Source organism: Harpia harpyja, chromosome 20, assembly GCF_026419915.1.
Source record: "Harpia harpyja isolate bHarHar1 chromosome 20, bHarHar1 primary haplotype, whole genome shotgun sequence".
NCBI classification, from domain to species: domain Eukaryota; kingdom Metazoa; phylum Chordata; class Aves; order Accipitriformes; family Accipitridae; genus Harpia; species Harpia harpyja.
This window is the reverse complement of record NC_068959.1, coordinates 6,201,775-6,217,947: the sequence shown is the minus strand read 5'-3', so window position 1 is coordinate 6,217,947 and position 16,173 is coordinate 6,201,775. Positions and strand designations below refer to the sequence as shown.

Genomic DNA, 16,173 nt, shown 5'->3' with positions numbered 1-16,173 from the left:
TCGATATTTAAAGGATCGAGATCCCAGGGCCTGAAAAATGAAAGCTGGTCTTCCGTGCAGTTGAGGTCTTCAGAGCAAAGAGAAGCAAACGCGGCTTTCCTGGGAGCTGAGCAGCCACCCACTCTTCTGCACAGTACGTTTGTACTCTAACCTCGGTCCGTCTGGGTTTATTTTCAGCACAAGGAGAGGTGGATCGGTAGCATGGCACGTTTACACCCCTTTTGCCCGCCAGCGCTGCCAGAGGGGGTTTGGGAAGGAGCTATGCCAGTGAAGTGCAATTCTTCTGCAAGGCCCGACCAGCAGGAAAAGGCTTGTTGCTTGTAATACATAACGGCGTTTGCACGGCTCGCTGCTCCCCTCGGTACAGATTTCTCAGATTTTCTGGCCACCGCCGGCATCCCTGGGGCCACCCTGATGGGTTTCGGCTTCGGGCAGCCACTGCGAGCGACTCGGCACCCCAGGCTGCTGCGGCACAGGGGTTTTCATGGGACCCCGGGTCGGAGAAGGCTGTCGAGTGCTGGCAGCACGGTCCTCAGCGAGCCCTGCCACGATCGACAGCGCTCCGCTTCCCAGCCTCTTCGTGCGGTGCGTCCAAAGAGGCAAAACTGCATCGGTGTTCAGGCGCTTCGGGGTGGTCAGGTGTTTTGTTGGAGTCTGGATGTGCATTTCTATAATCTAAAATGATGTATGGAAAAATGCATGCATACAAAGATACAATGTAACCTTATGCAGACCAGTAATAATATAAATAAAAAAATATTTATGTCATTTCAAATAAATATCTGGGGCTGGATTCCCAGGGGCAGTCGCCAGCGAGCAGCCACCATCGTTTGCACTTTCTGAGACATCAAAGTTCTTTAAAAAAAGTCCGCATCGGCACTGAGCTCTCTGCCAGCACCAGTGGGAGCTGGGCTGACGAACCCGTGACACCAGCATGGCCTAGAAACTCCCAGCAAAGGCTCCCTGGAGTCATTTTCTGAGCTTAATTGAAATCCCAAGGAAACTGAGTGCCTAAATCACTCCGAGCCTTTTCAAAGCCTCCCGAAAGGACTCGTCCACCCACGTTCCCAGCTGGATGGAGAGCTGAGCTCCTGCAAAAAAGCCTTGTGCTAAATGGCTATGGGCTGCAGGAACCCAGCCCTCGCAGCAACTGGTTCCTCGCTTGCAAAAGACCAAGAAATACGTGGTAATTTCCAGAAAATCTGCGTGCATCAGTTACAGTGTTTGTACAAGTAGCGGCCACCAGTTACCGTGTGAGCTGCAGTCAAGGCAACAGCTGTGGGTGTGACATTTCTAACCCAGCTCTGTTTTAGTTAATAGGAAAACAGCTCATTAATGTTTCACAGGAGTGTCTTCACTGCGTATCATTGTGGCCGCTTGCTGTAACGCACGCTAGGTTAACAGGCTGGGGAATATAATCAGAGAACACAAATCATCTGGAATCTGGCACAAATCGGGTCAAACTGTTTTCCTTTCCTGAACTTTTAATGAACAAACATGCAAGAGAGAAGCAGCTCACTGCAACGAGGTGTGGAGGTGCTCAGCACCGCACTAACCCCATACCCCGTCCCCGGCAAGAGCTAACGCTACAGCAAAGCCCGGCATTAACGCCGCTCCATTCCTGACACTCTCTGACATGTTTTTAGATGCTGGCTCGCAGCACAGGAGCAGGGTGGCAGCATTGCCCAGCCATGCACCAGTCACAATATTTGCCAGTTTACAAAAAAACCCCTCGTTTCTGCAGGCAGGAGTGTGGTAGGACTGTGTGCACGGGCTGATGGGCGTCCCTTTGCGATGCCCGTGCCTTTGGGTGCTGCGGCTGCTCCGGGAGGAGGAGAGGTCAGAGACGAGTGGAGGCAGAGAGATGCCAAGCAGCATAAAAACTGCTTAATAAAAAGAAGAAAAAAGTAAAAAACCGCAGTGAATTTACAGTTTTACCGATTACAGCCTCTCACTGTGTGAGCTCAAAAACTGGGATTTCTTTCAAACTGGGATTTTGCTACCACAGCCCAGGGCAGTGACGCCTGCGTCCCAGTGCCCAGGGCTCAGCTGTGTCACCGCAGGCACGAGCAGAGCAGCAATGGGGCATCATTGACCTGTCACATCGGTGCCACCCGCTCCGACCTGCATCCAACCACTCTGCTCATCACAGCTGCCCAGCTGCCCCAGCACCCGCTGTACGGATTCATTACTTTGGAAAGCATCAGGTGATTTCCCCCCCCCCCCCCCAAATAAATATTCCTTGCAATATTCCAAAGCAAAAGTTATTTATGAAGCAGCTTTGGCAGCACTGATGCCCCATCAGGTGGACATCGGCTTTAGCCAGCAGTGCTGGCGCCGTCCCAGAGCCCCCATTTGGCATTAAGAGTATTTTTCCTGAGAGTACCCAAAATGGGAATTGACTTCGGTATCCATTTAGGGCTCCCAAAGTTTAATTGGTTTGTTTAGCCGAACATCAGTAAGCTTCAAAAATGCCCAAAGGAGAGCTGCCTGTTACACTTGTGCAACTCTGCTAAACTGTTTGAATACAAGTCTTTCCCCCAAACTGGAAGCATTAAAAAAAAAAAAAAGCTAACAAACAGAAAACCAACCAAAAAAAAAGACTACAACATTTAGATCTCAGACATTCAACCAAGCCTTGCAGAACTAATAACTTGTGTTTTCCTTGGCAGCTTGGGCACCGCTGCTGTTGCTGTTTTCTTTTGCTATTAATCCCATTTGGTCACGGTTTTCATGCACTCAGGAATGCTGATTCACTGCGCTCTCTCAGGGGAGTGTAAGTACAGGCGACCGGGATGGTTTAACCAAAGCCATCTTCAGAAGTGCTTGGAAGACACCTACAGCAGTTTTGTGAAGAGACAAACAAGCATTCAAAGGTGCATCTTTTTTTTTTTAATTAACATTTTTTGGCAACCACTTGATGAAAGAGAAAACCAAACGGCTGTGGTTGAGGTAAAAAAAAAAGAGGTATTGCTGTAAATTATATTTGGTTAATAATAGCTACTTTTTAAGCTGTATCTGGAATTTTTAAATTTATATTTTAATCTTCATATCAAGAATGTAAAAGAGATGATAGAGAACAAATCATTTATACTGCGGTTATCTGAGTAATTCCAGTAACAGTGATTTGAATAAAAGTGATTTTCCTACAGTAACACCAGACGTCTGGAAGAAACTAATTTCAATAGATAGAAGGGATTTTTATTGCAAACTCATATTTTTAGTGTAGCTTCATAAAGAAACACCTTACCTAACCACTTTTTGGGAGGACCTTGATCACTTTAGAGGCTCTTAGGCAGCTTCTCCGTGCGGGGTGTGAGGTCTCCCCAGCCCCATCCTCCCCGGGGAGGCTGCAATGTCCCGCCGCACACCACCAAAACCACGCAGAGATTGATATGGAATGATATGCAAAAGCTTTAGGAGGGACCCTGACCCTGTTAGATGCCCGATAACCCAACCCTGAGCCTAATTCAGCTGCTCTCCCGGGTGGGGTGGCCATGGCCAGCCCGGACCCTTGCACCCCCCCCCAGGTTCTACTTGCTCCACCAAACCACGCGGCCTTTGAGAAGGAGATGGTTCCAGCTGGGAGGAAGGACTTTCCAGGAGAGGGGAATGATCTTGAAGAGTTTTATAAAGATAAAGTATCCATGCACATCTGCACATGTGGAATTTTTTTTCCAGATCAGTGATTTTCCTCATGAAATAGCTTTCCCAAGCTTTATACTGCAGCTGCTTAGAGTAGCTAGAGTCTGTTTTGGTGTCCCCCCCCCCCCCCATTTGATGGTAATTATGGTGCCTGCAAGCAAGAAGGGGACATCTAAGCTCTAAGTTGTTACTACAGCACAGCCCCAGCTGATCATTGCTGTTAGCAAATTTAATGCATGAAGGTTGAGGGTCGTTTCAGCAAACGTCAGCTGTTTGGCATCAGAAGTCCAGACAAAGGGCTTAAGCTTGCACACCTTTGATATTTAGATGCTAAGCAATGGCTATTTCCAGAAAGCAAATAATCTCTGCTTTGAACTGTATCCTGAAGGGATGCACAAGTTTTATGAGCTGCTGCTTTCTTTCCACTGGAGATAAGGAAAGAACCTGTATGATGAGTGTGGGCTTGGGCAACCAAATCAGCAGTCTAAGCCAATTCCAGCCTGAATGCTGGTAACACTGAGAATATCTGCATTGAAACTAAAGCAGTGATTTTTTAATCTAGGATTTCTGCTTTTCTCTCCATCCCTCCCAGGAGCTCAGGACAGGTGGTGTGGGGAGCAGCAAGGTTCAGAAATGCACTCATGCTCTCTGGCCGTGGTCACACAGGGATGTTGTGCTATTCCCCAGTAAGGAATAGCAGCTATCGAGGCTCCCTCTGAGGGTGGTATTTGGAAATAAAAGCAGAAGGAAGATTCAGCTGCAAAATAACTAGTCACCTCCCCACCCAACGCAATGCTGCAACAGAGGCTACAAGAGGGCTACTGGAGTTAGAGCAGAATTGCAATCAGTTTGCAGCATGTTAATAAGCCAGAAAACAAAGACTAATCCCTGCTGCCCAGAGACCTGCAAGGTCGGACGCTGCCGGTCCTCCTGGCGAAGCGATTTGCCATAATGCACTCGTGTGGGCTCGCTCGGTGGGTGCCAGCTCGGTGAAAGACAAAGAGGGCCGATGCTGCACCTCTTCCCGGGGGGGCAGAGGAGGGACAAGGCTGCCGGTGCTGCTGCTGCCACTGCACCTCTGCAGCGGGTGCATGGCTCAAGCAGCCGGTCCCCTGCAGCTGCTGGGGCACAACTGGGAGTGGGGAGGGAGGAGGACAGTGACACCGATGCTGCAAGCATCTCTTGCTCTCTTGGGCAGACGTGGTGAAGTGGCATGGATTTGCTCGTGAAATAAGGCAGAGAAGGGGTGGAAGCAATCCAAAATCTAAGGACCCTCCGTTCAGCAACAGAATACGATGGTACTACAGCTCCTCTTTTCACACACATCCCCCAGTTTGGAGCACAGGCAGCCTCTCCTGCAGCAAAACCACAGCACCGCACTCACGTTTCACGTGGAGAAAATAAAATAAGGGAGTCGAGCAGCAGGGATTTGTCGTGGACCATCCCCCATTGGGGCTGGGATGGCCTTGCCTCCCTGATGCCCGTTTGCTGTCCCGATGCTACACGGCATCTGTCAGATGCGGGCTCTCCGGCAGGGCAGGCAGCCAGCGGTCTATATTTAGCAACAGCAACAAAACAGGCAGCCGAATCAGCTGACTGGAGGCAGGGAAGCCTGATGCACGGTTTAGTTTTAGACAGCACATATTCCGTGCCGAAAACAGGGAGGGAGAGAGACGTGGCAGCCAGGGGAGCTGAAAGCCGCCCGTCCCTCCGCACCAGGCAGCAGCGCAGGTAAGGGGAGGATGTCCCAAAAGCTGGGGTCCGGCCATGGGCTATGTCCTGGGAATTGCTGGGAAGGAGCCAGGATGGCCGCAGCCGAGGATGCTCCAGGCACGGCTGGGAGGGGAAGGCGCAGGGCAGGGGTTTTTTTTTTTTTTTTTTCTCTCCAGGGGCTGCTGGGTGGTGGTGGTGGGTGGGAAGGTGACCTCGGCGCGGAGGGGGGCCATGCCGGCGCGGTGCCCGGGGTAAAGGGGATCGCATCCGGGCTGGAACCGATCCATCTTATCAGAAGAGTTTGACTGTAAATAGGTAATTTAATTTCCTTCCGGAGGAAGGGCGTGTTAACAGGAATTAGTTAATGATTAGCGCTATCGTGAGTTAACACGGTGTGCCGGTGCCCATTAACTGACGTATCTGGCTGCCCTCCTTGACACCGGGGTCGGAGCAGGCCCAGATCCCGACAGAGCCGAGCTTGGCCGAGGGGGTGGGAGGAAAGGTGGAGGAGCAAGCCGCCTTCTTAATGCTTAAAGAAATGAGAAGAAAGGAGCAGGCGGAATAAAGAAAGAGAAATAAAAAGGCCATAAGGTTTAAAACAAGCATCTCCTGCTCTCAGTTCAGCAAATCCCAGCTTGGCTGACTTCACCAGTAGCACCTGAGATGAAAACCAGTAAAAGCCAGTAGCAGCTCGGGGAGGGATGGGCACCGCACGAGCTCCACCCTGGGCTGGGGGTGAGCTGCTCACTTGCACTCCATATGTGATCCGCAGCTTCGCAGGGAGGTTCAACAAAGCCAGATTTATTTCCAGCAATGACAAGCAAGGCATTAAAATAGCTAGCAAAGCACTTGTGTTCAATCACACAACAAAGCTATATTGTGTCAGTAGATTATTCACATACAAATTCCATGCTGGGGGGATAGTTAAAAAAAAAGGGGGGGATCAAGGATCCAGGCTATGTGGTCATTTCTGCCAGAAGGGGAGTTAAGCAAAGCACAGGGGAGAGTATTTTGAGAAAAAAAAAAAAATCAGTACAGTTAGCAAACACTGCAACACAAAATATTTGTAAAAAAGGTTTACCTGACTAGTGGGAGCAGTTTGATGGAAATCCATCCTAAAAAGAGTTGAAGATAACTACTTGAATATAAAGGACATGAATTAAATCCCTTTGACTCTACGTAAGCATTCAGGGAAGGCTCTACCACTCCATAATTACATTTATGAACCACTGGCAGAGGCGAAAATGAACATGTTTGTACATTATCACCTAGTGCTTCTAGGCGAGATCAGCTGTAATGTCACTTATTTATGTGGTGCTCCCCACAGGGGTAGGTCAGCTCCTCTCCTGTTGAGATCAGCTCTTGCCTGTTCGGACACACTGTGAAGTCAGAGCCCTGTTACAGTGAACACACCAGCAGAGTATTAAACAAGGAGAGTAGTAATTTGTCCCTTGCTGCTACAACCCGGACAGTGAGACGAGCTAGTGCATCTGTCCCACCTGCTTCAGCTGCTGACCCCTTGCATTGCTTCAAAAGGGAGCATGATTGCCGATCTCTTTAATGAGCCTTTTATTTTCTACTGCACTTAATCATAGAATCACAGAATGATTTGGGTTGGAAGACACCTTAAAGCTCATCTAGTTCCAACCCCCCTGCCACGGGCAGGGACACCTTCCACCAGACCAGGTTGCTCAAAGCCCCATCCAACCTGGCCTTGAACACTGCCAGGGATGGGGCAGCCACAGCCTCTCTGGGCAACCTGTCCCAGTGCCTCACCACCCTCACAGTGAAGAACTTCCTTAAATCTAATCTAAATCTTCCCTCTTTCAGTTTAAAGCCATTACCCCTTGTCCTATCACTACAACGTCCCTCCCCATCTTTCCTGTACGTCCCCGTTAGGTACTGGCAGGCTGCTCTAAGTCTCCCCGGAGCCTTCTCTTCTCCAGGCTGAACAACCTCAACTCTCTCAGCCTCACTTCATAGGAGTGGTGCTCCAGCCCTCTGATCATCTTCCTGGGGGGAGAATCACCTCCCTCAACCTGCTGGTCACACTTCTTTTGATGCAGCCCAGGATACAGTTGGCTTTAGGGGCTGCAAATGCACACTGCTGGGTCCTGTTGAGCTTCTCATCAACCAACACCCCCAAGTTCTTCTCCTCAGGGCTGCTCTCAATCCACTCATCGCCCAGCCTGTATTTGTGCCTGGGATTGCCCCAACCCATGTGCAGGACCTTGCACTTGGCCTTGTTGAACTTCATGAGGTTCACACGGGCTCACCTCTCAAGCCTGTCCAGGTCCCTCTGGATGGCATCCCTTCCCTCCAGCATGTCGACCGCACCACACAGCTTGGTGTCGTTGGCAAACTTGCGAAGGGCGCACTCAATCCCACTGTCCATGTCACTGACAAAGATGTTAAACAATGCCCCGGTCCCAATACCGACCCCTGAGGAACGCCACTCGTCTCCACTTGGACATCGAGCCACTGACCGCAACTCTTTGAATACAACCATCCAGCCAATTCCTTATCCACCGAGTGGTCCATCCATCAGATCCATGTCTCTCCAATTTAGAGACAAGGATGTCACGCGGGACAGTGTCAAATACTTTGTACAAGTCTAGGTAGATGACATCAGTTGCTCTTCCTTTATCCACCAGTGCTGTAACCCAATTGTAGAAGGCCACCAAAATTGCCAGGCACAATTTGCCCTTACTGAAACCATGCTGGCCATCACCAATCACCTCCTTATTTTCCATGTGCCTTAGCGTAGTCTCCAGGAGGATCTGCTCCATGATCTTGCCAGGCACAGAGGTGAGACTGACTGGTGGGTAGTTCCCCGGGTCTTCCTTTTTTTCCTTTTTAAAAATGGGGGTAATGTTTCCCCTTTTCCAGTCAGTAGGAACTCCCCTGGACTGTCACGACTTTTCAAATATGATGGAAGGTGGCTCAGCCACTTTGTCCACCAGTTCCTTCAGGATCCACGGGTGCATCTCATCAGGTCCTGTGGACTTGTGCACTTTCAGATTCCTTAGATGGTCTCAAACCTGATCTTCTCCTACAGTGGGCAGTTCTTCATTCTCCCAGTCCCTGGACTGCCAGTGAAGACTGAGGCAAAAAAGTCACGGAGTACCTCAGCCTTCTCCGTGTCCTGGGTAATCAGGTCTCCTGTTTCCTTCTGGAGAGGGCCCACATTTTCCATAGTCTTCCTTTTACCACCGATGTACCTATAGAAGCTTTTCTTGTTGCCCTTGATGTCCCTGGCCAGATTTAATTCTATTGGGGCTTTAGCTTTCCTAACCTGATCCCTCACTGCTCAGACAATTTCTCTGTATTCCTCCCAGGCTACGTGTCCTTGCTTCCACCCTCTGTAGGCTTCCTTTTTCTGTTTGAGTTTGTCCAGGAGCTCCTTGTTCATCCATGCAGGCCTCCTGGCGTTTTTGCCTGATTTCCTCTTTGTTGGGATGCATCGCTCCTGAGCTCGGAGGAGGTGATCCCTGAACGTTAACCAGCTTTCTTGGGCCCCTCTTCCCTCCAGGGCTTTATCCCATGGTACTCTACCAAGCAGGTCCCTGAAGAAGCCAAAGTCCGCTCCCCTGAAGTCCAGGGTAGCGAGCTTGCTGTGTGCCCTTCTCGCTGCCCTGAGGATCTTGGACTCCACCATTTCATGGTCACCGCAGCCAAGGCTGCCCTTGAGCTTCACTTGGCTTCTTTTCTATATATGGGGTCTTTATGAAGCCATGGATATAAAAGTACTGCCAGCAAACTTTTAAAATGCAGTTTCTGTAAGCACCACTGTTTGCCACAAGAAAACATCGGGTGGCTCAGGTAGCGTGGACTTTACAGAAACAAGCCCAGAATTTCTTTACCACAGCTGGCTTTCACAGGCTGATCATGTCTGGTCTGTTCTTTGCAGCCATGGCACCCCGGATAAGATTGAGTCTTTCAAAGCCTCTCCCAACCATATGCGAAACCCACGAGGAAGTGATGGAAGATTCAACCAGCAACCTGAAGTGCACTGGAAGCACTGCAGCCAGCCCAGACTCATACTCCAGCGACGATTACATTCAATCCATCTGCCACCTCGCCAGACCCACCTTCCCGGGCCTTCCTGAAAGCAGCTGTAAGGTTCAGGACAGAAAGACCCTGAAGACCCTTGAAGATGTGTCATGGTCTCCATCCCTTGGAGGGACACAGCAGGAAACATCAAAATATAAATTGACCAATCTCATCTCAAACGTGGTGCCGCTGGGAAAAGTCATGCCTGCAGAAACCGACTTCTGGTCCAGAGAGGACCCCCTGGCACAGATTTACACGCGTGCAGGAAAGCTCTGCTCCTCCAAGGCTTCTTCATATGGTAAAAGCTCCAGCACTGGTTACTCATGGTACAACTCTTCCGCCCTAAACGGTGAATTTCATCCCCCAACCGTGAAAGAAAAAGCCAGCGGGAAACCCAATTTTCCACGAGTATTCAGTTTTCCAAGGCTTCCCTCCCCAAGACCAGTGCAGAAAGAAGCGGTCTGCTCAGAGCTGAAGTATCTCAGAAGAGATGAGGGAACAGTTTTAGGGAGTAACCACAGTCAGAAAGAAAATGGCCCCGTGTTCATTAATGGGGAAGAGCTATTGCCATCCTCAGCCAGAGGGAAGCTGGTAGGAAACCCAGCCTTGCGCTGCTCTGAAAGAAGGCAGAGTTGTTTGTTCAATAGAGCGGGCACCGAAGAAAAAGAAGGGAGAGAAACTTCTCACTGTGACAAAAATGTAACGGGTGATGTCCCCGCCAAGCAGAGATACTCCGAGTGTTTCCAGGTACCTAAAAAAGCCATGATCCATAACTGGATTTCAGAGCACAGATGCATCTGGAAAGAAGCAAAGGTAAAAGCTTGCTTGCTCCCAGCTATTTCTGAAGTGTGAAGAAGTAGCTGCTCAGAATAATTTTATTCACAAGATACAACCACCCTGTGCTCTAGATGCTCTCCCTGGAGTCCTTACACAGAAAACATGGCTTGAATGTGCATGCAAGTCAGGCAGATTTTTGTGACCCATCATATCCCTCATCAGTGGGCAAAGGGACAATTCAGAGTCTCATCCACTAAGAAAACAGCAATTAGTTCTCATTTCAGAAAGGCAACAGTTCATAAAGCATCTCCCCTCGCCTACTGCCTAGAACTGCCCTGAGCATGAAGAAAAGCTGGAGAGAGTACAAACCCTGCCTGTTCTGCGGGAACATCAAACTACTGGTGTTTTCCAGCAAATGCCAAAGAGCCAGATGTTGCTCACACTTAGGTATGGTTCTTCTGCAAGGAACATTTTGACCGATGCTTGGACAGTACTAAACGTGCTCTCTCTGACATATACATTTACTAGGAGACCCGTTATAGATCCCTGCGCCAACACCAGAATACCACTGGATAGGTCATCTGTTAGTGCAGTACCATAAAGAAATATTTTTTAAAAATCGCAAGAAGTCTTTTATGAGGATTTGCTAGAGGGCAATATGGAGAATATTACAACTCCTCTGGGTGGGGATTTTCCTGTTTCTTTCCCCGGCACAACTCTGTTACCTTTACTCCTTGATTTACTCTTGGCAGGAGGAGAGCTAGGAGCCCGGGTGGGCATTGCCGTGCCAGTGCTGCAGCTGTCCTGGAGCTGTAACAACCTGTGATGCCAGCTGTAAAAAAAACAGATGTTGTACTGGTCTCTGCACTGTCACAGGACCTGAACGTAAAATAATAATTTCTGGGTTTCCCTTCACATCTGTGCTTCTGTATTCTCACCTACCTGACCATGCTAACGATGCTGACTGTGCTTCGCCTGGTGCTGTGAGACTGAGACATGAAAAAACCACCGCGTAAGTGCGTGGTACGACCATCTAGCACATAACGTATGTAAAACAATCCAGCAGATGTTAGTGCTACATGGGATGTCTGTCAGAAGAGGAGGATTCCCGCACTGCTGTGAGATCCCGGCGTGGTGTGGTAAGTGCATGGCCAGCTCATCCCTCGTGGCTGTGCAGAGACTTCTCCGTCCAGAGAAACCATCTCTCGTCGGCGCTTTCTCCTGCAGTCAGAGCAACCTCACGTACCTGCATTTGGTACCACACTTTCCAAAGCCAGCCAAGAGAAGTAGGTGAGAAAACTGCAAAGCAATACTAGCCTAATTATTATTACTACTACCAGGAATAAATCTTTTGACACAGAGGAGAGCGCAGGGACCAGGCTGTTTGTTCAACAGCAGCTAAGATGGGAAATACCATTGGAAAGTTGCAATTATAAAAATGCTCAAACGATTTCTAAACCACCCTTGAGCAGATTAAATCAGAAGGCAACTTCTGCTCAGTACCAACATGAGTGTAAATACGTTCGAGGATCAAAAGGTGAGCATATTTGAGCTTCTCATTCTCACATCTCTTACCTCAAATATTTTTTTCTCCAGTTGAAACTCATTAGCACTATGGAGCTGATGCTTTTCATCTTTGTTTTTGAACTAACCACACAGCAAGAACAAAAGTGAAGGTGGCTCCAGCATTTATTAGAGCTGATGGAGAGAGTTGAATCAGGGAGGTGCCGGCCCACTCTGCCTCCTCTACATCTTTCCCTTCCTTCTCAGGTTAATGCTGGGATTTAATGATGCTTGTCCTTATTGCCCTGCTGACATTTTAATTTCTCTCCATGCGAATACTTATGACACTAATGCCTAGCAAGTCTCGTGCCAACTGCATGTATCACTGCTTTTGACAGAGGAAACAAATAAAATCGTTACATCAAGTTGCTGTTTCCATTACTGCAGAACCACGGGTGATTATTTTCAGTGCAGGGCTGGTCCACAGCACATGGGCTTGTGATTCTCCACCCAAACACCTTCTCACCCCACCAGGTCACCAACAGAGCCAACTCCCAGGCTCTTTCCCCACACATTCAATGCCTTGCAAAGCTTTTCTGCCTTGTCAGGGTCAGGCCCTCTGTGCCCAGGACCCAGGCAATTGCTTCCCTTAAAACCAGCCAAGCTGTGCATCAGCAGGTTCCCCCGGGACAAGCGCTGTAGCGAAAATATTCATCCTCATGGCAGAGGCACAAAAGGGCCTTCACACCTCACCCCTTCGGCAGCTGATGCCCAACACCGTGGTTCCTTCTCAGCTGCCACATGATCCCGCAAGTCTCTAAAACCCTGAAACCCATCAACTTTTCCAGCATGAGCTCCCCAGAGATCTAAAACCTGCGAGCCCGGACTGGAGCACCGATGTGCCGCATCTAAGAGGAGAGCCCAGCCATGGGGCTCACAGCTCAGCCCTTTCTGCTGCTCCTGGCTCTGCAAATATTGCAATACCCAGAGCAAAGAGGTGCAGGAACAGGTTAAAGCTGCAACTCAGGACACCTTGGGAAAAGCCCCCAGCTCCTCTTACCGAGGACAGGGAGCAGTGTCGTGGTCTGCGGAGCTGGGGCGAACGGCAGGGCTGGGCTCAGTGCTGGGGGGTATTTGTAAACACGGCAGCAGTTCCAGGTTTGCTCAGCAGCAGGTTGCTACGTGCCCATGGAGCACTAGGTATTTGTGTTAGGTGCAGCAAGGCTTGGAGGAATGAAGCTTTGGAGCGAATCGGCTTTTTCCGGAGCATACTTTTTCTTTAGTGAAAACTGAGATACCATTCGAGCAACTGCGAGAGGAGCCAAAGCTGCTGGGATGCAGCAAAGATGGGGACAAACAGAGGCACAGGCAAATCCGGGTCACAGGAATGACAAGGCAGCAGGGCGAGAGGAGGGAAACACGGGGCCGGTGGTCCCTGCGAGCCGGGCAGCTCCGCAGGATGGGAATGCCGAGGGGGGGCCGGGGGCCAGGAGCCCCAGGCTGAGGGGATTCCAGGTGTGAGAAAAGGAAACGTGGTTTACATAGGACAGAGACAGCAGATAGGGAGGGTTATTAGCGTCAGCCACCCTTCAGGTTCAGATAGATCCTGTTTTGAAAAGCACAGCCCTCACCTTCTTCACCATTGCCTCTGTTGGAAATGAACACATCGGCCCCCCATGAAATCACTGGGCAATTAAATACTGCAACACTTCCCTGGATAAGGCAGTTTTGCAGCCGTACAGCATCATCCACCTCCCATGGACACGCTCCAGGCCGGTTCAGCAAGGAGCCGGGGTGTGGGGCAGCCCCCCACCCCACTGCTGCCGGCATCGGCTGCGGTGAGAGCCCCGCTGCTCCCCGGCCACCAAGGGCTCTCCAGAAGGTGACCGAGAGCTGCCGAGGCAGCCTGCAGTCCTGCCAGGGGAAAAGAAATGGGATGCATTTGCACGGGCTGACATGGGTATACAGCACTTTTCTGCCTGTTCTCGCCTTTCGCAACCATACTCTCCCATGGATGTACACCTGGGGCCGTTGGGAAATGCTCTCCCTCTTTTTCTCTATATAGAACAGCAGATGAGGAATCACCAGTCGGGATAAACCTGCAGAAGTCGCAGCCTGTTCAGAAGTGCTCCCAGACAAGAAAGAAAACCTTATCTAGGAATTTAGGTCACGAAGTGAGATAAAAGCCGTGCTGCTTCCATGGCCCATCTCATGGCAGACTCTGCATTTGAAGTCACTGGCAGAAAAATCTCATTTATTGAGATCATCAGAACTGCCAAAGGGATTTGGATTAATTTGAATGGGGAATTGGTATCCAAATCCCACCGGCAGCTTTCAGTCTCAGCCTTCGCAACCAGTTCACAAGCAATCCACGGGCTAACGTGCAATTTTGCTTGCGTGATCATGCAGCCTTTTACTACTGCAAACCGTAAATGCATTTAGACACAGAAAATCACGACCAGAATTTGCAAACCAGAAACAGCGAGGTAGAACCAAAACTGTCCCACTCTTTCCTCAAATGCTTGTCTGTCAAATGACAAAGATACCGATCAGATCAAACCAAAGGCGAGGAAGCAAGGGCTCTGTGAGCCTCGCTAATGGGATCTGGTGATTAGGTTTGTACAATGCAGAAGCAGCTCAGAAACTCCTACAGCAGCCACAGCACACAGGGACCCTCATCCACTGCAGGAGAGGCCTTTCTGTGCCAACACGGACAGCCAGGAAGACAGATGTTGATCAGAAACTAAAATACGAGCCAGTGCAACGTGATTACAGGCACAGATAGGTCACAAACGGGTCTCTCTCAGGGAGGGATCGTAATGCCCGGAGACAAGCTGGAGCAGATTTAAGGGCTGCACAACAAACAGGTAGATGCAGGAGGTGTGCGAGTGAGGTTAGCAAAACCAGTTTCTAAAAAGGTCTTTAACTCTGAAGTTAGGATAAAAGCAGCTATTTTTGTTTGAAGAAAAAAATCCAAATCTTAAAGCTCCAAGAGAAAACACAGGGCCTAATTTTAGGGGGTCAGACCCGAGCCCGAGGCAGAACACAGGGTCCTTCTGCTTAAAGCAGGGCCTTTGTGGATAGTACATCAGGTTTCCCTGTGCCCTGAGTGCCTGCAATTGGGCCTAACTGCTCACTGAGCGCATATTTTAATTAACTTTGAGCCTTCCTAAGTGGAGAGTAATGATAAATGGCGTTCAAGGAAGTTAAACTGCATTTAGTGACTAAGCAGGAATCCCTTAGCTTTGAATGAAATGCTCGTATGTCCCATCAGCAACATGATTAATGGCAAAGTGGTTTGCATTTGCAGCTGTAACCGTGGGCAGAAGAGAGATCCGAAAGGATGGCTGAAAGCTTTTCTGCTTGTGTTTGAAGAGTCAGATCATTCACGCACAGCACTCTGCCTTGCCCACCAGAGCCCACGTGTGGTTTTGTGGCTGGCACCACTTACGTGGGGCACAGCTGACACCAGTGGTGACCCCTGAAGCACCACATCTTGGGCTCGTGGCCTTTTCCCATGCTCTGGGATTCTCAAGTATAATGTAATTTGCCTGGCATGATGCAAAATACATGTTGTGTAAATACAGATGTAATGTTCCTGGCAATCGCAGCCTTCCTGGAATTAATGCTCCTGGAGGCAACGCTTCCGAGGACTGTTGCGAGGAGCTGTAGAAAAACTGGGCATTTTTGGAATACCATCTACTTGCTACATAATGTTTGACCAAATACCATTTAAAATCAAAGGAAGCCTGTAAGTGCTTTGGAATGGACTTTTAACGGGAATAACTATCATCTGCTGCATTTAAAGCGCAGATTTCTAATAGCAGCTGATGAGGGAAATCAAATTATTAGTTTATTTATTTGCATGTATTAGCATTTTGCCAACCATTTCTTGTCTTTATTTTAAATTAATCTAGCTGAAAGCACATCAGCCTGCCGTGAGCTTAGCAAAACCCGTGTGTTAACCACAACATTTTAGCTGCCTGCACTTCACACAACTTGCAGCGGCTTTTCCTCCCTGCGATCAGCAAGTCTCTGTTCTGCAAAGCAGGGTCGTCACGCAAGCTGAAAACAGAACTAGCCAGCAGGAAGACTGCCACATCTCATCTGCTGGTGGAGTATGACATCTACAAGTCAGCTGAGTTTAGTCGAATGTTTTGTTATTTTACCCTTAGTCACAAGTATGTAGGAGAGAAAATGGCTTCTGGTTTATACCAGAGGTGTTGGGCTGCAAGTTTTATATCTTTCTAACTCACTTGATGGAGCATCGAGTGGAGCTAACCTGGCTCGTGGCTCAGCTTCAGAAAAGGGAGATGCCACATCTTAAGTGTCCAGGCTCCAGAGCAATTACACGAGAAATACCAACTTTGCTCGAGGTGCTCTTCACGTTCCCCCTCAGCTCACGCTATAGAAGCATCGAACTGCACAGAAAAAAATTGTGATGTTTGCTCACAGATGGCCTTCCTGGGTTAGTAATGCCAG

At 49.3% G+C, this 16,173-nt stretch overlaps 1 protein-coding gene across 1 annotated transcript; it reads left to right on the top strand.

Annotated features, from left to right (window-relative positions):
• Positions 1-4,999: 4,999 nt before the first annotated feature.
• On the top strand, positions 5,000-12,116 carry LOC128155003 (uncharacterized). The gene is made up of 2 exons (XM_052816408.1): positions 5,000-5,376; positions 9,269-12,116. Exon 2 carries the CDS (start codon positions 9,271-9,273, stop codon positions 10,261-10,263), a length of 993 nt encoding a protein of 330 aa, XP_052672368.1. The 5' UTR covers positions 5,000-5,376; positions 9,269-9,270; the 3' UTR covers positions 10,264-12,116.
• The last annotated feature ends 4,057 nt before the right edge of the window (positions 12,117-16,173 follow it).